Genomic DNA, 22,127 nt, shown 5'->3' on the forward strand with positions numbered 1-22,127 from the left:
GAATTCATCTATAAGGAAACCACTTGTTCAACCACTGTCGAATGGGCCGATGATGATGAGGTGGAGCACCGTTCTGCTGGAAATGTATCGGATTCTCCTGTAACAATGAATTAGCGTCTAAATCAATATAAGTCCTTAGCTCGTAAGTTGAAAGTGAATCAATGGTATCTTCAAGCATATCTAAGTACAGTTTGGCAGTCAATTTTCCATCAATAAATGAAAGACTAATAATGACATTTTCACGAAAATCAGCTCGAATATTTTTTTTGTGGGTGTTGTGTATGTCTTTCTTGAAACATTTTTGTATTTTCGTCACTACCAGCAACATTGCTATTCAGAAAAAAAAATTCATCGCCAAAACATATTTAACCTTTCCTTAGTGGGATATAACATACTCCAGAACTGCAAGTCTAGTGCTGCCTATCTAAATTTATTTTTGCAATGTGTCCTTATGTAGTTAGTAATCAGTAAACCAAACAATATTATTTTAACAAGCTATAAAGTATACTCTTTGGTATAGGTCCGTCATCGTTATTCATAATATTATTGTGATTACTTATTTCTACACTCTCATAGGCATCTAGTTGCCTGTTGTTGTTAATTTGTCTAACTTATCTTAGTGAACTGAAGTCTATGGAATGGTTTTGTTGCAAAGTTTCCATAGCTCTTCTTATATTGGTGGTATGGAACTGAGATGTATTCATCTTGGTTTTTGTCCATTCTGAAAGTCGAGATTTCGTTCATTCTTAACCTAAACTTCTTCTTCCTTATTATGTCATCTACAATATCCCTCGAGAAACCGTTAGTGGCTGCTATTTCCTGTATTGTACGTCTTTCTTTTGTGAACCTATCATGTATTAGAGGGAAAGTCATAAGACGATGCACTAAAAAATTCAACCCAGCACGTTTGTGCTGTCCACAGTGATGTGAACTGTCAGGAATATACCTTGTTTCTTTTCTAAATATATCGTATTCTAACCCTCCATATTGGCTCCTCATTACCAAAACGTCGAGAAATGGTAGTTTTCCCTTATTTTCTAACTCATACGTGAATATTATTGATGGACATTTATTATTTAAAATAGAAACAAAGTCCTTAATATTCGATTTTTTGTTATCGAATATCGTAAAAATATCATCTACATACCTTAGCCAAACCCTAGGAAAATACTTCGGCTTTTCTTTGGTTTCCATTTAGAATCTGCTCATGAACAGGTCTGCCAGGTAGGGGGACAAGGGGTTTCCCATGGCCGGTCCTTCCTGTTGTTCATAAAAGCAACCTTCTACTTCGAACCGATTTTGTTTCATACAAAAATTAGTAAGAGAAACAAATTTATCGTTTTCTTTATTATTGAAATTATTGTTCTCTAGTAATTCCCTGAGGTATTGCAAGGTCTGTGGAATTGGGACACTAGGAGATAAGAAACTAACATCAAAAGAAACCAAAATCTCACCTTCTTGCAGAACCATGTTTTTTGTATGTTGTATGAACTTTAAAGAGTTTTTTATACTAAAACTTGGTTCCGCAATAGACAAGTTTTCAAATTTCTTAGTGAGCCACTTTGCATTTTTACCAAGTCTTTCGGAATATGATCAAACAGGAAATCTAAAAATTGAATTTCACATGATAATCTTGAAATCAAATAACTCAAAAACTGCCTAATGCAAACCGCGTGAATGAAATTATTTCTATTCTCAAATCAATAAAGTCAATAAACGTGTTGACCTTCAAAATATATTGGTCGGAATATGAATTCAACTCAGTACTTCTACATAGTGTAGAGAAGTGCTAACATATTAACGATGATGGCGTTTTCAATACACTCGCCAAATTTTTCTACGTACTTTCTGTTGATTTGTTCATCGCTTTTCGGAGTGTCGTTTCAAGAAACGAGGGTTTCGACAAAAAATATGAAGTTCCAGCTGAATTCTGGCGATTCCATACCTGCTGTAGGATGTGAGATATTTTTTCTTTACAAAGTGGTACTTCAATATTTTGTGGGTAACTTTTGAACTGTGACAATATCAGGACTTGAAATAGGTATACAACTACCGGCAGAATTGAAAAAAATCGATATAAGTATGCGTTTTCATCGTTGGAGAAAGTATTGAATAGTTTTTCATGTCAACCTTAGTCAAACAAAAGATTTTCGTATTTGTTTTTCAATAAGATTTTGATTTCGATTTTTTCCTCATTTCTTTCTCTTTGTGTTATTTCTCAAACCAATCTAATATGCGAATACCTGCTTAATCTTGAGAATGAAAGTAAATATTTTGATGGGACTCATCATTCATTATTGAGTTAAAAAAATACTCTGTTGACAATGAAGTCGTTTCCTAAATAATTTTTAACGTTGAAATGTTGAAAATTTGAAAGGAAATGTAAGTTGTTTCGTTTCATGCTCAAATATTTTCATGTTTATGAACAAATGTCTAAGTAATTGTTGCATACAAAATTTGATATAACGGTTTATACCATTTGAGCTTGCACTATTGGAGTTTGTCAAATGATATTAAATTTTAAATTGAAATATTTTTAAGAGAGATCAAGTTCTGACAAAGAAAGGTTTTGGATTTCTCAAAAATCAATCTCTCCTGAAACTATACCCTTTCAATTCAAAGGAGATTCCTATTGCTGACTCAATTCCATTACGACTGTTTGAATTACAAACTGAATAGGATATAGCTATTTATGATATAAGTGGTAAGAGTAAGGTTTTATTTTGTGGGTGAAAAAGTTTCACTAACAAAATAATACTTACTTTTAACACAAATATCATACAAAGTTTTTTGTACAACTGTCCTGTTTTCATAATGAAATAGATAAATTGAATATTTCTATAAAAACACATTTTGACATATCTTTTCACTAGAATTTTTTTTTGAAGTCCTAAACATTTTATTTTATCAGTCAATTATAACATCAAAATCAACAGTTCAAAAATAACTTTTCAAAACGCTCAAAGGTGCGAAATCGTTTCCTCCTTTTCATAGAAAAGGATGTATGCATCTCCACTCACAAGCGATTTTGGTGAAATTGGTGACAATTGTGAATCATTGTATTCGTGCCACGTGCCAGTATAAGGATGTCTGCAGAATGCTGTATAATGTCCGCTGTAGGTAGACCCACTGTGATTCGAAAGGGCATATAGGTTATAGAGACAAGGAGTCACATTACCTGCTGCATAATTGATCATATCTAATCCACCTAGAGAAAATTCGATGGCAACATTTAACATGCCCCTAAATCTTTCGAGACGAATGACTAAAATACTGGGAAACTTATGGATCGATAGAGATTTTGTGCATTTTTTTCTTTTCTTGCAACTTGAACATGTCGGTTTTTCATGTCCATCCGAAGTTTCCTCTCTTGTGAAGAAATCCAAGCACTGTGATAAACTCAATTGGCCAGTTCTTTGTGGTATGAAGAGTGACAAATCCCAGACAGGATCGAAGGTTATAGATGAGTGTCAACAATGTGTGCACTTCATCATGGATTTTAAATGACTAACAAAATTATCTTCAATCTTAGAGTTATATGTACTCAAATAAATCAGCCACGACTCTTGTGCTTTTTCGCTGTCGCTCAATTTTTCGTTAATCTCCGTTAAGGTCGGTTTAGGTGTCTCAATAATTCTATTGACGTCATCATGTAAACCTTCTGAAAGATAACGAAGGAACTCCTGGGCGTCTTGATACGTATGACCCATGAATCGAGGGGCAAAACTCTGACAACTTGACAAGCACTCGGTTTACAATTACAGAGGAATTGCGTTACTATCTGCATTTTCCAAAATATTCGAGAAAACTTATCAAGAAGTATAAAATCATCCCAGACTGTCAATATGGCTTTCAAATCGGCAAGTCCACTCATAATGTCACGGTCACTTTAGTCAATGAAGTCATTTCTAATCTCGATAGAGGTGAAAAAACGATAAGTGTTCTATTCGACTTGTCACGAGCTTTCAACACTGTTGATCACGAGTTACTTTTGAGCAAGCTGTTTTGTCTAGGAATTCGTGGCTCATCTCTGGATTGGTTGAGATCTTATCTGGATTGCAGAACGCAAACTGTGAGAGTTAAACTGGAGGCTGGGACTTTCCACTGTAGAACTTGTGTCGTTCCCACCGGTGTTCCCCAGGGTAGCGTCCTAGGACCTATTCTCTTCCTTTAATTCGTACATGACCTCAACAACAGTAATCGTCAACATTGTACAGTGCAATTTGCCGACGATTCTTTGTTCACTCTGTCTTCAGATTATGAGGGATTGTCGAGTCAGGCCAATCAAGCAGTTGCTAATATGCGAAAATATTGTTCTCAAAATGGTATCATTCTGAACAGCTCAAAAACTAATACAATCGTCTTTTCACTACATGAGAATTATCGCAGTGTTCTGGTCAAAATAAATGGCAAGTCAATAAACAAACCTCATCTGTAAAATTTTTAGGTTTGAATTGATGCTCAACTCTCTTGGAACAAGCACATTGATTATATTTTGAGTGAAATGTCGAAACATTATTTTGTAATTCGTTATCTCCGTAATTTTGTTCCATTGAATATATTGAATAGCTATTACTATGCTTATATTCAATCTTCATTCAGTTATTGTCTGATCAACTTTGGTAACTGTACAAGAATAAACGAATTACTAATAGCCAAAAAAAATAGTGAGAACAATGTGTTTCAAAAAATATGATGACTCATGTGGGGAGCTGTTTACCGATTTGGATATTCTAACTATTATTTCACTATATATATATTCAACTGTGTTGTTTTGTCAAAACTCATCTCGACAAATTTGAATCAAGAGATAATTTTCGGCTCGCCACAGGATATACGTTAAGATCTAACTATAATTTTATTGTTCCCCACCATAAATTGACGAAAGCAGCAAACGGCCCTCTAATTATGCCCATCAAGTTATACAACAAACTATCTTTCTCTCTTAAATAGTTATCAAACCTGCATTCCTTCAAAAAAAATGTTAAAAAACTGTTACATCACAATTCATTTCATTTCCTCAATGAATACTTCCAGGCTGATTTGGAAATATTAATAAGTTGCAAAAATGCGCGAGTATGACCGCATGTCAATAGATCGACAATTTTCAGAATTAAGAACTCGATTATGGAAGATATTAATTACATGAGCTGAATTCCACTTTTGGAAAACAAGATAGAAGAAACTATTCAAGGAAAATAAAGAAAGCCATCAGAGCACTAGATAAATCTAATTTTTATTTGGATGAAACATGGGTCAATGAGGGTCATACCGTCTCGAAGGTTTGGCAAGATCAGAATATCAAAAGTGGAAGACAAGCCTTAATGAAAGGTTGGTCCACTGATTTCAAAATTCCAGTTGAAAAAGGTCGTCGTCTTATCATCACTCACATAGGCAGCAGTGAAGGATTCGTGAAAGATGGATTGATGGTGATTGAATCGAAGAAAAATGGGGATTATCATCAAGAAATTGATGCCACAGTATTCAAAGAATTGTTCAAAAACATACTTGTAAAACTTCCGCAGGGATCCGTAATAGTAATGGATAACGCAAGTTACCACAGTAGACGAGTCGTGAAGCTGCCGACGTCGTGTTGGAAGAAAGCAGATATTGGTTACAAATGAAAGGTATTCCTTTTGAATTGACCATGTTTAAAGTGGAGCTCCTCAACTTGGCTAAACGTCATAAGTCAAAATTCGTCAGGTATGTCACCAATGAGATAGCGAAGACTAAAGGAATGTCTGTTCTTCGGTTACCGCCTTATCACTGTGAATTGAATCCAATAGAGTTGGTTTGGGCTCAAGTTGAAGGATTCATCGCAAGAAATAATAAGACCTTCAAGCTGTGTGAAGTGAAGAAATACCTTCACAGTGCTCTGGAGACAGTGGATCAAAAAGCTTGGGAAACATGTATCCACAAAACAATTAGAATCGAAGTAAAGATGTGGGATCTGGGTGATCGCATAGACTCATTATCAGAAAAAATTATTCAAATTGTTATCAATCCTAATGAAACTTATTCATCCAGTGAAGAATCACTCAACAAATCCCTGTAGACTTTTTTCAAATCAAAATTATCGCAATGTCTTATTCGAAGTAAGTATATCCATTAAATCTATAAAATTGTTTCTGAATCAATCATAAAATCCAATAAGGAATATTAAACTCCATTTCCAAAACAACAAGTATATATAAAGTTTTAACTTTTATACTTCCTGAAAATAACAAAGTCGAAGCCGAAACGTCGAACAACGCAAAATTTTGAATGCGGTTCAACTCGAAATCAGATGTTCAAATTTCTAACTACGGAAAACTATTTTATTTGTATACTTATCTGGTGATGTTTTTCGAATACTTTATCAATCTTCATTATCATCCGACGATCAATTTGATATTATCAGTGTCAATGATAATAATAATATCAAATTTATTTATATCAAAAGACGAATCATAACTACAAATTATAATGTTTTGATTTAATAGGTTGGATAATGGATAGAGATAATGGATAGATTCTTTAAAACGTCACCAGATGATACATATTTCTTTTAATATGCAAATTTTTTTGAATTCAAGTTAATGACAAATTTGATTTTTTACAAAAAGCTAATTTATCAAATGCAGTGACTTTTTGCCCTCTAGATTTGTATTTATTCTGATTATTTTATAGATCTGTAGAAGGTAACAATTCTAAATGATAAAAAACTATTTCAAATATAAATTGTCCTTCCCAAAATTAAATATTTAAACAAAATTAGTTTTCGCCGTATTTCAATTATCTTCTCATCATACAGAGTATATGAATGGCAAATTTATATTCCCCGTCCGACGCCTATTAATATTATCTTAAACGTTATATCAGAAAAAACATCGAGCGGTTCTTTTTGCGGTATTTTCGCATTCTTTGTCGGTGTCATCGCATTCTTTGTCGCATATCTCTATTTTAATGGCTCGTTAGCGGCGTTCTCAAGGGATATAGCAAAGACTACAGAATACTATAAGACGTGTCACTCGCTCATTTTTCGACATCTGAGAAATCTCGCCGCCCGCTAGCGACAGCGGGTAATTACCAGCCGAGGTAGTACAGTGTGTCGCTTGAAGTTACCAGTTCTCGTCGGCACACGAGATATAAAGGTTGTCCGTATTGTTTGGTATTGTCAAAGACTACAGAGTCGGTAAACTTTGGTATTGTGATAGTGTTGTGTTCGTTCGGAGTTCGAAATATTTATTTTGTGAAAATGTCGACGTATTGCTCAGTGGATGGTTGTCTGAGTACGGTGGGAAGCCCAGGTATTTCGTTTTTCCGCTGCCCAAAGTACAGTGAAAGGTATGCATTCAATATATTCACCATTAATTTTTATTTTACCTATCTATACCTTTCATGGTTTTGTTGTATAAAATTATTCATAACGAAATATACCGCCGGCATTTGCCAATCCAAACTCATTTCAATCTTTTTTCAAAATGTTCAGTTTATCGATTGATATACTTGAATTTTTTTTTAGGTGTCAACGTTGGAAAAATGTATTAGGCTTCATTGGGAATCATAGATATGCTACTCTTACCCCAGAGCAGAGTCACAATAGAATTAAAATTTGCAGCTTACATTTTAGAGCCGATGATATTGTGAATTCTCGTATTCATAGCTATGATGTTCCTTCATTGCGTCTGCCTCAAGATGGTTCTCAGAAAGGTTGGTTCAGTGAAGTTTATAGATTCAAATGATGAAAAAATCTTATTCCACTTTTTAACATATGAAATTTACAATATCAATTTTGTTGTTTAAACCTTCCAGATGATGATGCCATTGCCGGTACTAGCAAGGATTTTATTTACATTGATGCTCAGGTTCAAACGGATCAATTAGGATCACGAGGTGAAATATCTTTTCGTTATATTATATACTCACCTGATCTATTTTTATATGCTTCGGAAAAAAAACGATGACAAGAAAACAATTATTGAAAGTACGTACATCTTTCTTTTAGATGAATGCAGCCAAACATCTGCTAAACTCTCTTCGGGAACTCCAAGAAAAGTGGCATTACGAAAAAAAATTGTATCACTAGAGAAAACAGTAGCTTCAACATCAAAAAGAGCACTGGACGAAACCGGAATTACTCTGGATGATGTTTTCAAGTTTCTGGATCGAAAATATCCTGAGCAATATTGTAAGCTCTTGAAAGCACAGCTTTCTTTGATAAATAAAGCACCAAAAGGGTCCAGGTATAGTGACGAATTCAAACAGTTTGCATTGACTCTTTATTTTCTTGGTCCGAAAGCATACAAAAAATTTTCAACAATTTGTAGATTACCGTCAAAAAGTACACTTCATCGTTTCACGAAAAATTGGATTGTTGAACCAGGCTTCAACGATTTTATTTTTCGTGTTATTGAATTCAGGATTGGGCTCATGAAGGAGAAAGAAAGATATTGTATTTTATGCCTAGACGAAATATCTTTGAAATCTCATCTTTATTATGATATTTCCAGAGACAAAATAGTAGGTTTCCAAACAAGTTTGAATGGGACCTCTACTGACATAGCAAGTAGTGCTCTAACAGTAATGGTCAGAGGTTTGGCAAGCAATTGGAAAATACCACTTGCATACTTTTTCTATAAGACATCAGCAACTTCTGATGATTTGAAAGATATTTTGTTCAAAACGGTACGAAGATGCAAAAGTATAGGCCTAAATGTCATGGGGGTGGTTTCCGATCAGGGTTCAAATTTTCAGAAGTTGGTGAAAACTTTGAATGTTACAGACGAAAATCCCATATTTCTGATAGACGATCATAAACTTGTATATTTGTTTGATATCCCGCACTTGCTGAAGTCGACACGAAACAATTTGTTTTCCTATCAGTTTTTACTTCAGGGTGGAGAAACAAGAAAACATTACATAGAAACAATGTATAATTATGATAGAACTAAACAATATAAATTGGCTCTTAAACTTAATAATGACCACATTTATCGAAATAATTTTCAAAAAATGAAAGTCACGTTGGCTTCCCAAGTTCCCATCAAGAGATATTGTTGACCATGTAATAGAGATGGAAAACATATTCATTGAAAATTTTGATAAAATCGGCAGTGAGAAGGGAATTGGACAGTATTTGAAAACAAAATATTCGAAAATTCTTTTCTCACATCCATGTCAAAAATTCCTCTTCGATTATTATATATCTTTATATACAAGAGTTCGGATATACTTTACTTTAAAATTCATGAACCAGGACATGAAGATTGTTAGGAAACATAAATCATGCAATGTAAAATTGAATATTTTAAATCATTTATAAACATATAACATTATATAATTGTATTATATAGAAGTTGATCGACAAACAACTTCTTTCGTATCTTTGTTTATCTGTCTGATACAACCGAGCAAGCGAAGTTTCAACTTCGGAACGTCCCCTGTAGATATCGCGAATAGGAACTGCCCTCGTATAACTGTCATGCGGCCGGCGGCTTCCAGACATCGTCTGTCGGCGATATGATTTATGGAAATCGCAAAAAATGCAATCCTGAGCCGTACCGACAAACGAATTCCTTGGAGTGAACCAACTTATAGTATTCGGTAAACTTTGGATATAGAGGGTAAACATATCTCAATGATTTCGTGGGTGAGTTGCAGTGCTATTTGCTTGAGACGACTATGTTGCTTTCTTTGATGTAGCGACATGTTTGCATTCTTGAAATTCTTTTACTCTCAGACAATACTGAACGAACTATAAATATTGAACTTTGAAATAATCGTCAAAACAATGTCAGAACTGATCCCATTTGTCCTCGCGAAAATTGGTCCTTCTAACGCGTATGATAACAATTAATTATTCCATTCTTATTTTTTTATGTTATATACTTATCCAATTCCCCAATTATTTCAAAATTGTTGAGTGTTACCCATAAATGCAAGGGCTGTACTTTGCATATATCATCCTCTTTCTTACAACATAAACAATTTTTCAGTTGGAACTTTCCTAATTGAAGATACCGAATTAGTTCATAATATACTCGATACTGCTCTGTCTGTTGGATACAGACTTATAGGTGAGTGTAAAGAGACAAGATATCCATGCCGTTATTGTATTGCCTTATTCTTTTCAGATACTGCAGCTTACTATGAAAATGAGGAAGCTATTGGAAAGGCTCTTAAAGTACTTCTTCCTAAATATAACCTCACCAGAAGCGACATTTTTATCACAACAAAATTGCGTAAGTCCTGTTGAAATAATAATAGTTTTTCGGTTATCCATTTTTTTTTGTATTATTTTATTATTTTGTATTATTTTATTATGCAAATAAACATTATTATTATTATTATTATTATTAGACCCCAGCAACAGGGGAGAAAAGGCATACGAAGGACTACAACAATCCTTGAGATATTTGGATTGTGAATATATCGATTTATATCTGTTACATTGGCCTGGGGTTGATGGAGAAAATTTAACGAGAAGTGAAGTGAAAAAATCACGTGACGACGGTTGGCAACAGCTAGTTAGAGGCAAGAAAGATGGTTTAACTAGAAACATTGGAGTATCCAACTACAACATCAGGCATTTAACTGCTTTATTGAAGAATAATCATGGGATAAGGCCAGCACTGAATCAGGTAAAGCGTAACCGTTTTTATTATTAGACCATGAGCTAATGAACAGAAGGAAGAGTGGAGTTTTTTTCATTCGGAGACAAGACCTCCACTAAAATGTTTTATCCATTCAACCCCAGAAATATAACTGTATCAACCTTGTCATTAGTATTATTACACATGCTTCCATGAATGAATGTTTCAAGTTCATATAGAAAAAAGGTCAACGGAAAAAACACAAAAACGTTAAGATTGGTCAAAAAGATATTTCTTGTATTTTAATTTGAATTTTGTGAACGATAGACATTCAAGTTCCAGAGGTGCATATTTGATGTGGAAAACAACGTTTGAAAATTCCAGTTTTGAAGTTTGATTTCGTTATCGTACCTGTGAATCTTACATTTACATCATCAATATCAGAGCAAAATGTGATGTTATGATGCAAGTAGGAAAGTTGTTTGGCATTTTGTGGAACAAACAAGCAGCATGAATTTACAACCATCCAGCAGTAATTACTTCATTTAAAATACTTTCCTGTCTACGAACACCTTATATAGGTTGTGTTGGCTTAGGTCCAAAATGAGTGGGTCTATTCGACCCTCCACCGCAAGCCGCAAGGATTTATTGTGGCTCACACTTATTCACACTGACCAAATAAACCCAGCTTCTTAATGAAGCCGATAGGTTTGTATGATGAGTGGTCTTTCTAGTCAGATGGTGAGAGTACGGCTGTGCCAAACTCTAAAAACCTGATTTGGTTCCCAGCGGGGCAGGCACAAAGTATATGCTCTGCTGTTCCATCGTTAATGAGGTAGTCGGATAGTCAAGGTGCAAGATTCCCACCTTGATACCTGCGATAACCTTCCCATATGAGGGTTTTTGCACGTCAGCTCCACCTGACGATGCCTTAGATTCAACCGTGCAAGGCTTTTTCATCTCTGGTTTTGAAGAATCATCACTTGAGCGCATACGTTTGCTAACCTGTTTATGGGGTGTTTGTTCCTCCACCTGAGACAGATTCTGCGTATGCCGCTCGAAAATTTGGTGCAAGGCAGTTTCATATATAAGGCACCCCGCTCTTGACGAGACGACTGAGTCATTTCCTGGCTGCACCACCAAACTTTTTTTTTAGTTTCAATTATTGGATCAGGAGTTGGAGAATTGAAATGCTCTTGCTCCCAATCTAAATTTACAGTGAGGTCAGTTGGAGTCGTAATCTCGACATCCATCTCCTCTGTAGACTCAGCGTCAAAAAGAATTTTTGAGTTTACTCTGTCACACAAGTGATTCTGTTATTCCAGTATCCAGCGGGGCTACGTGGAAGCAGGTATCCGATGGCCGGTTTGCTCAACTCCCGCATCTCAAGCCAATGGACTCGCCAAAAACAGTATGCACAGTGATTCAGGCAGTGGAAGATGAACAAAGACAGCCAACCTGCCACACCATATATAGGACCGTGAACGCAGTTGACAAAATTAATAAATATAGTTTAAAAATCACGCTTTCAAAGCACATCGAACTAAAAAGTTGTAAATATTTTTTGTAAATATTTATAATATAAATTTTGTAAATGAGCTTGAAACAATAACGAACGGAAAATACTAGTATTATTGTGAAAAAAGTGCCGGGCGCTTGATATACAAAAAATATGGCACAAAGCGCCCACGCTTTTTTCACGATCATACTAGTATTTTCTGTTCGTTATTGTTTTAAGCTTATTTAAAAGAAAAATATTTTGAATTTTTTAGTTCGATGTTCTTTGAAGCATGTCCTTTAGTTTTTCAAACTATATCTATTTCTCATTTTTTGATTTCGTATGCTATAAAAGCGTGTTTTTGAGTATTTTTAAACTATATTTATTTTATCTAAACTTTGGGTATATTGTGTAGACAAATGACCATTGATATTTTTCGATTCCGGAGAGGGAGCCTGAAAATCAGCTACCAAGCCCAAGGCAGCAGGCGCGTGTTAATAAAAAAAAACGTTTTTCAAATGAAGAAATACATGTAAAGTGACTTCGAATTATATCAAGGTGGTTGCGTACAGCGCCATCTGCCCTCGAATAGATCAAGCAATATGGCCGATAATTCTGTCAAATACAGATCCCAAGCTTGAGAGTTACAAACATACATACATGCATACATACATACAGGTGGAGCTAATAAAATCGTGTTAATGAAAATGAGCCATACTAACGAGTCACACAGAAGTAGTTTTATATCTATCGTTGAGAAATGCCCAGCTCAGTATAATATTTTTAGGGTCAAGTTCATTTATGTGTTTTTCGAATCTTACATTACAGTCTCCACACCAAAGTTTTTTGTGTGTTCTACAAGAGCTAATTGGTCACTATCGATAGTACTTTTGATAATTCGAGATAACGGTAAATTATTTTTTTGGTTTAAACATCATGTTAGATTTACTAGAATTCATCTGATGATAATGCTTTGATGCTTTTTGTATGAAGTTGTGAAGATCTTAATTAATGAAATAACAGGCCGTTTCCACCTTGTGTATCGCCAACATAGCAGTGAGCAGTGCAAGGTTCAACAGATTTCAGGATTATTTAGATACATGAAGAAGTGGTCCTAATATAGTACCTAATATAGTATAGTGGGACACCGGATTTGATGTTTACAGTTGATGAACTAACACACCTTTTCGATATCGCTGCCTAATCCCTTCTAGATTCAACAAAACACTTCATTGAATACTGTTCTTCTTTTATAGGTCTACACTGAAATCTGCGATAGCTTATGTTTATCATATAGGTATAGCTCACGATATCCATTTTAATGTTTGAATATATAATTTGGTAATCGGAAAGCTTGTCATGTACTGTTTGGAACCTTTGGTGTAGTAATAAATATTACCGGAATTTTTTTCCAACACCAAACCGTTATTTTTACACCTCGACACGTGTTTCGATCACCGAGTCATCATCTTCAAGAGAAAGATCATACTGTTTGATATACATTTTACTAATCAAGGCGATACTTCAATGATGATAATAATAATGATATTGATATTATAATATAATAATAGTGTCAGCACAAACTTCGACAGATCTAATCATTTGAACTGTCGGGGAAGAACAAAGTTGCTGCAAAAAATATGCTTGCCGTTCCAATCTTACTCTACTCGTTTGGAGTAGTGAAGTGGATTCGGGAGAAGCTGTATCAACTCAACGTAAAGGCTCAAAAAATGATGCTTCTCTATAGGAGTTTGCATCCCAAATCATCTGTTCCACGGTTGTACTTCTCTCGACACCAGGAAGGCGTGGACTTTTGAGTTTGAAGTGTCTTCATGACAGAATGGTACTAGATATAGCCTGTAAAGTCGTCAGGAGTTCGGATCCCCTTCACTGCATGGTCGGTGACCATGAGAGAGCAGGTATTGGATCATTTCTCTCCAGGGCAGCTGCCAGAGCAGCTGATGAACTCGGTTTAATTTACGATACTGAATCACAACTAAACCACAACTCTGTCATCGAGTTCGAACCCGTTCAGCAAAAAGCTCATGTAAAATCCGCAGAGATCACTTCACTTCTGCGGAAACACAAGGATAAGCCATCGCATGGGGGTCTTCTTCAATAACATTGGAGACCTTGGCTTATCAAAGCGCCTGACTTTCGCTTTCTTCAGGTCGAGTGGGTTGAAGTCGGAAACTGAGGGGTTCATCATGGCTTGCGGTCATATAAACCGTATTTGCAGTTGAGCCAACTGACGTCTAGATTTTGTGGTGTCAGAGTTTAGTGCCAGTTTCAAAATGGATTTCGAAGAAGAAGCACTACTACTTCTTATTTTGAGGAGAAGGAGAAGATGTAGAAAGGTACGATCGTTTTGGGTACATCCACTTCTGGTTGTGCGACAACGGGAAGGAAATTTTTATATTTTGTTTGAAGGTAGTTGACAATGTTTCGTGGTGCATTTCATCAGTTTGGGCTTCCATTGTCTAATATGATATAAATTGATTTGAAATCCCTGACAGAATATGTGAAGAAATTAGAAAGATTAGCAGAAAAAACAATTTTATTAAGCAAAAAACTGAAATTACAATGAAATAACATACAAGCAACAACCGGTAAACTACGGCATGACGAAAAAAAAAGTTTTAATTACTTCAGTATGTCCATTAGTTCTTTTAATGAATTAATTTGAATTTTGAAATGAAAAATTGAACGCTGTGAGAGCAATATGAGAAAAAGTACACGACGGTGTACGCGATTGGGTACGACTGTAAGTTTGTGGTTAGTGTACGGCGGATGCCGCGATTGCATCTCGGCAGAGATTAGCAGCAAGTTGACTGCAGACGCCCGTTTTGACGTTTGTGAACGCCCGTATATGTGTAGTACAGTATTTCTTAATGGCGGCTTGAGTTCGCTGGAACGCGATTGCAATTGTGTGGTCGATCCGACCGCAATGTGGCTCGTGTACGGCCACCGCAGTCGCGTGAAGGGTATAAAGGTTCCTGACACAAGGTACAGGGCCTGCTGCGAGGCGCCCGAAATCCTAATGCACTTGCTATCAGCATGTCCAAAATCATACGGGCTTGCCGAACTAAGGCAGAGATCTTAGTCGGACAGATGCAGAAGGCTGTCATTCTTGGCTCACTGCGCTTGCTCAAGGCACATGATTCTCGGGCGTAATGATCACTTACCACACGGTGTGGGAGGTGGTCATTGGTTGATAATGCTGGCGCGCCCTCCCGAATATATCGGGGCTTCGGAGGATAGGGCCTGACCAGCGCAAACTACGGTTGAAAAAATAATATTTATTCGATCAAAATACATACAACGAGCGGTACACAAAATACTGGTATGCAATTATAAAATAAATTGAAATGTATACATGTACTATATATAAAACTTTGAGAACACCGGCTTCTAGGAAGTATTATGTAACCCTACGGAATTACGTTAATGACGCTCTGAAACGTGAAAAAACAGCATATATGCAATATATTTTAAACAAAAATAAAAAAAACTCTAAAGCAATTTGGAAAAATTTGTCATATTGGGGTGTGAATACAAAGAGTTCTTCACAAATCAACAGACTACCGCAAGAACTGCGTAATCCAGAAGAAATCAATAACTTTTTTCTTAATGTCACTGGAAATTCTACAATTAACAGTGATACTTTATTATTCTATAGTAATAACAGATTCAATGTCAATGCAAGTTTCTCGTTTATGGAAATATCCAATAAGGATATCTTTGAAGCTATCAATAAAATAAAATCAAATGCTTTCGGTATCGATAATATCAATATTAAAATGATTTCATTCATTATTCCACATTGCATAGATGAAGTAAAACATATTTTTAATGAGTCTCTGAGGCAAGGCATTTTTCCTGATCTTTGGAAAATTGCTAATATTTTACCCACTTCCAAAATACCTACACCCACCTGTTTCAACGAGTTACGTCCAATAAGTATTTTACCAGCATTCTCAAAAATTTTTGAAAAAATAATAACACAACAAATCAAAGTATACTTGGATACAGCTAACATACTTCCAGAAGTGCAATCTGGATTCCGACAGAAACACGGTACCAACACTGCTCTGTTGAAGGTTATCAATGATATCACTACTTCTCGGGACAAATCGATGGTTTCATTTTTAGTTATGCTTGATCAAAGCAAAGCATTCGATCTGGTAAACTTCAAACTATTGCTGAGTAAACTAAAATACATTGGGTTTGAATGCAGTTCTTTAGATTGGGTGAGAAGCTATCTCACAGGAAGGGCTCAACGGGTTATACTGGATAATGGTCAATTATGCTCATCTCTTCAGGAAACTTCTTCTGGTGTACCACAAGGTAGCATTGCATTCATTGTTCTCTCTTTTCATTTTTGACTTTCCTGCCACGTTATCCCAGTGCGACGTACATTTATATGCTGATGATTTTCAATTATATCTGTCAAGTCAATCTAATAATATTTACCATGCTATCACCAGGATGAACTTGGATTTAGAAAATACATTTCGATTTTCCAAAAATCATGGCCTTCGAATTAATCCAAATAAAACAGTAGCCCTATGTTTGGGATCTGATCTACAAAGAAATGAAGTTGAAACAAATTTTCATCTTTTTCTTGACAATGAACCGATTGACTGGGTGAGTTCAGCAAAAAATTTAGGGGTATATATTGATAACAATCTCTCGTTCAACGAGCACGTTAAACACATTTACAAAACTTGTTTTTTTAAACTGAAATCCTTATACAAGTTTAAGTTCCAGCTTTCTCAAAAAAAAATCATTGATTTATCCCCATATTGAATATTGCAGCTCAGTGTATTACAACTTCTTACCAGACTATAATAAACACAAACTTCAACGTATACAAAATGCTTGTATGAGATTTGTGTGCTGCATAAACTACCGTAATCATGTAACTCCATATTTATTGAAATTAGATCAGCTGAATATTGAGTTTAGAATTCGTTATCTCATATCTGTATTCTTATATAAACTATTGGAAAGCAAAACTCCTAATTACTTGTTCAGATTACTTAGTAAGCGATCTGATAATCATTCTATCAATTTAAGAAAAGATACATTTACCATTCCATATCATGTTACCACCAAATTTGAGGGATGTTTTTCTTACTTTGCACCAAAGTATCTAAATAATTTATTACCGTATATGCATTTGTCTATATATCAATTCAAAAGTACTTTGAAAATGAATTTCTTAGATGTTCAAAAACGATTGTAATCTTTTATGTTATCTTTATAATCTCATAATAGTTTGTTTTATATTATTTTTGTGTCTATTGTAATTGTTATTGTTATAGGTAGTCTTTCTTACTGTATGCTTATTTTTTTTTTCCTAATTATGGGACGGGTGGAAGATAGCCTCCGGCTAACCCTTTTCCCTTTGTGTATAAAACCTGTTTTTGCACAATAAACATTATTATTATTATTATTATTATTATTATTTTAGCAACTAAAACTGAATATTTAAGAATATCATCAATTTGTTTCCAAAAAGTATCTAAATTGACAAACAAGATGTTTCAAATATATATTTACAGACTAATTGTTTGAATAGCACATATGAGTTGCAACTTTGAATATGAAGTGGTAAACTATTGAATTGTCGGTCCCAAAAACTTAAACGACTATAGATTTCGCAACAGAAGGTGCTATAAACCGGTTTTTAGTTCTCGTCGTATACATATTGTTATTTTATTGAACTCATTCTTTTCTTTGTATTTGCTTACGATGTAATCAACCTGGTGATCCCATCTTTGAAAGACTTCATCTGTAATGAGGTATTCTATTCAGAAGAATTTTATTAGAAAAATCAGAAGCATATGGGTATAAAAATTTAATTTTTTTTTATTTGTATTCTCCATCGGCGATGAAAAAATATCTTTATGAAATCCCTTCGACTTTCTAAAACAGTTATGTTACCTTATGACTTTTTTTACAATCTTTCATTTGCTTGTTGTAGGTTGAGTGGCATCCTGAGTATCACCAGAATGAGGTATTGGAATTTTGTCAACGAGAAGGTATAGTACTCCAGGCTTATTCATCTTTGGGGGGAACTGGCAATACAGATTTAATGGGCAATCCAAAAGTGAAGAAAATTGCCGAAAAATTAGGAAAAACCCCTGCTCAGGTGAGTGAGTATAAATGCAAACTTCACTTGTCATTGCTATTTATATAACGGGTATTGGACAATGAAACGTCTACTTCTCATTAATATTTTTTGAATATATTTACTGCGTCTTCAGAGTTATAATGAAAGCCTACAAGTAGATTACACTTATTATATAAACATCACTTTTTATTCGCATGAAACTAAATTCGAACAGAAATTTTCGAAAAAACAAGTAACTCAGTAAAAGAGACAAAAGGGTGTATCGAAAAGTTGTCATTATTACCACTAAAAGGTTATATATATTTTTATTTCTGACCGGGATATTATAAGCTTATATCGTCATAGTTACGCTATCAATAAAGAGGGTCATAACTCCCTTGGGACATAATAGATTTTATAATTCCCTCTACCTTTCACAAGTAAAAATAAATAGAAATGAAAACTGAACCATATTTTATTTATTCACGTCATTACAAATAATAAATGTACAATTTTGAAATGTTCCCTGAAAATTACTTTCGCCACTGGAAACAATTTCTTCTTTTGTATGGCTGGAGCTTCTGTTCACTACAGTCGAGGTACCTGCCTCTTCTGATGACAAAGTAGACAACATACGCGCCGTTTTATTTCTCAATTCGATGCTATCCTCCAAATACCCCTCCGCCACCGTGGAACTTTTCCAACCTCCGTGTCTTTTTAAGTTAGTCATAGTTGCTCCTGCATTGGCTAGAGCAGTAGCAGAAGTGCGACGAAGGCAATGTCCCGTATAGGAAGATAAGTTTGGCAATCCTAAATACATTGCGATTTTGCTGGGGATTTTCCCAAACATGTTTTTTCCAATTGGCTGAGATGTACGTATCGTATATATGTAGGTATCGTTCAATACCTTTAGGACGCAAAGACATATAAAGCCTTAATAAAGGCAAAGCGGAGAACTCTTTTTCATCCACAACTGTAAATTTCTTCGATACACCAGTTTTACTTTCCGGTACGTTCACTACCATAACGGAATCCCGGTCCTCTATATCCGATATCTTCATATTCAAAAGTTCCTGACTTCTGCATCCTCCAAAATAACCCATAATCAAAACAACCTATAACAAAAAAAGGAAATAAATACACACAAAAAGGAAAATAGGAAAAAAATTACCTTATGCATTAGGAGCGTCCTTTAGGAATCTGATAACATCTTTAGGAGATAAAACAGCAGACTTTTTCGGCTTATAACTCTTACTCTTCCGTTTCAAAAAAGCCTGTAGTTCATTGAACTTGGTGTTATCTCGTTTCTCATGTATAGTCACCATCGATTTTAGCATTGACCATTTAGTCCATAAAGAATTCGGACTATACGTTTCTGACTGAAACGAATAAACACAATTACTACCAAATCTACCGAAAAACATAGAAAATTCCTTACCAGTTCTTGAAAATATGCCAGAAATACAGTTTCAGTGACATCTTTTGGCATAACATTTTTCCGTGTCAGCCAGTCCAGATATATCTTGTATTTTTTGGTATACGGCTTCACTTTTCGATGGAATTAATGATTCTCTTGCTTGTTCAGCTCTTTTCAAAATATCCTCCATTATATTTGGGGTAGAAAATACGTTTTCACCGCAAACACAGCTTGATAACAAAGTTCTGTTTATAAACAAGTAACATAGCAACAACCTAGCAACAAGAAAACTCTACTACAATCAACGGTACCTGATTCAAATATACCGGGAAGGTAATGAATTGGTACATTTTTCCGTTTCAAAAATGAACAAAATTTTATTGAAATCGGTCAGAAATAAAATTATCTATGTACCACGGGAATCAATGAGCCTTAATAACCTCAGGCAATTGCTGTCCCTCGGGCCAGAGGCCCTCGGGACGCAAACTTTGCCATCGGTAATTAAGGCCCTCCTAATTCCCTTGATACATAAATAACTATTATTTTAAATGCAGAATGAATAGGGTTCAAGATACCACACATACTCAAGGCCTGAAAATTACTCTTGTTAAATGTTACTGTAAATACCACCCAGAGATACTTCAAAGCATCAAACATTTGTATAGTTTTATCCTCATCATTTTTCAAATACTGTACATTATCGCTGGAAGTTTATTTATTTTCAACGCTGAGCTTCTAATTTTGACTCTCACTGGGTCTTATTATACTAGAATTATTTTCGATAGTTTCAAATTAAACGCAAACATAATGTTATCAGTCGCTACTACCATTTTTTCTAGTGACGACTAGAAACAAGATAGGTGGGTGAATATAAACAGATATGGTCTAGCCTTATCACTACATGGTACATTGTATCAGACACTAGTATCAGACCAAATGGACGGCAAAAATGTGTGTTCTTTTTCATTATGAGAGAGCATTCAGAAATTATTTTATAGGAAACATAGGATTTTTATTTCCGTATTCCATTTGAAGTTATGAATTTTCAAACTAGAGCTAAAGAAATATTTTGTTCTTCTATTCTTCTAGATTTTACTGCGTTGGGCTCTTCAACAAAACGTTGCCATCATTCCAAAAGCTCGTTCGAAAGAACACATGGAACAAAATATTGATCTCAACTTCAATATCCCAGAAGCTGATATGAACATTTTGAGCAACTTTGAGAGAAAGAAATACGACTGGGATCCAGACACTGTTGCTTAAAACATTTTCATACATAAAACTTACAATTGCAGATACTTTTTTGGATAAAATAAAAAAAGTCTTAATCGAAAGCAGTGATTTCAATTGTTTCGTCTATGTTTTTGGAACCTATTTGTATATCTGAAATAGATAGAGTATATCATTGATCAACTCAATCCTAACGAAATATGTAGATTTAACGAAATTTCTGGAGAAATTGTAAAAGCAGGTAAAACGTCAGTATCGCCAATTTTATTGTATATTACTTCCAAATCCTTCGAAAGTGGATTAGTTCCAAATGAAATGGAAATTACAAAGGTTTCTTCCATAAATAAAAGTAAATATAACTGGAGTTGTTTCCCATCACCAAACCGTTATTTTAACACCTCGACACGTGTTTTGATCACCAAGTGATCATCTTCAAGAGGAAGATGGATCTTCCTCTTAAAGTGACAAGCGACGTAGGAGCGGTTGGCGGAAAAAATTGGCGGGTGATCTGAAAAGCAGGATTTACAGATCTCATACGTTGGTGTAATGTTCCTCGATTCGGGTGAATGTCTTAGATTTGGATAAATATATTTTATTTGGGTGTAGATTTGATAAATGGTTAATGATAAAACATAGTGTGTGGTGACGATAACAATGACGTTCAGAATGCGAGAGTTCAGAGAGGGTTGAGGGGAAATTTTGAATTTCAACTTTCATGCAAAGTTAGGCACTTCCGGCATGGAAACATCGTATGGTGCTGCAAATGACATATTTGGATTCCTTGTACCAAGATTATTTCAAATCCATTACAGTAAGGGCAAAATGGTGTCATTGAAATGATATAGATGTCAAGAAACATAATTAATCATTATATGGGGTCAAAAAAGCCTTATAACATATTTCCGTAATTAATCAGGTAATAATCCTTGTGTTGAATTTTCTCTTGGTTCACTGTTACTAGGAATGTGTACCGTATTGAGATATAATAATAATAATAGTATTCTGTATTCAGTAGAACACAGGATTACAAAAAAAAAATGATACCTATCAAATACGCTACAACATTTCCTATGCAAACTGAAAAAGGCGCAGTTCATCTTGAGCACCTGGACTGCACAAAGATGGTCTTCCACTCAACTTTTGGACAAACAGAAGAAAAGAACAAAAGATCGCAGATAACTAATGAAAATTGAGTGAAACTATAGATATATGTGTTGATTCAAATAACCGCTTTCTAGATATTAGAGGATTTCATAAATTCAAACAAATTTTTTCGAAAGGAGCAGAGTT

At 34.9% G+C, this 22,127-nt stretch overlaps 1 protein-coding gene across 1 annotated transcript; it reads left to right on the forward strand.

Moving 5' to 3' along the window:
- The first annotated feature begins 1,760 nt into the window (after positions 1 to 1,760).
- Positions 1,761 to 20,941, forward strand: LOC111516240 (aldo-keto reductase Mvan_2161). The gene is made up of 6 exons (XM_074178890.1): positions 1,761 to 1,957; positions 9,978 to 10,058; positions 10,116 to 10,223; positions 10,342 to 10,622; positions 18,062 to 18,229; positions 20,697 to 20,941. The coding sequence occupies exons 1-6, from the start codon at positions 1,804 to 1,806 to the stop codon at positions 20,868 to 20,870; spliced, it is 966 nt and encodes a 321-aa protein (XP_074034991.1). The 5' UTR covers positions 1,761 to 1,803; the 3' UTR covers positions 20,871 to 20,941.
- The last annotated feature ends 1,186 nt before the right edge of the window (positions 20,942 to 22,127 follow it).

Source organism: Leptinotarsa decemlineata, unplaced genomic scaffold (assembly GCF_025532065.1).
Source record: "Leptinotarsa decemlineata unplaced genomic scaffold, Ldec_3_MD MMD2_tig00004307_RagTag_RagTag, whole genome shotgun sequence".
Taxonomy (NCBI): domain Eukaryota; kingdom Metazoa; phylum Arthropoda; class Insecta; order Coleoptera; family Chrysomelidae; genus Leptinotarsa; species Leptinotarsa decemlineata.

Excerpts from the sequence above, each read along its gene's own strand:
- LOC111516240 (XM_074178890.1), top strand. The coding sequence starts at position 1,804 with ATGATGGCGTTTTCAATACACTCGCCAAATTTTTCTACGTACTTTCTG. Across the intron at positions 10,059-10,115 it reads TGTTGGATACAGACTTATAG|ATACTGCAGCTTACTATGAA; the intron begins GTGAGTGTAAAG and ends TATTCTTTTCAG. Across the intron at positions 18,230-20,696 it reads TAGGAAAAACCCCTGCTCAG|ATTTTACTGCGTTGGGCTCT; the intron begins GTGAGTGAGTAT and ends CTATTCTTCTAG.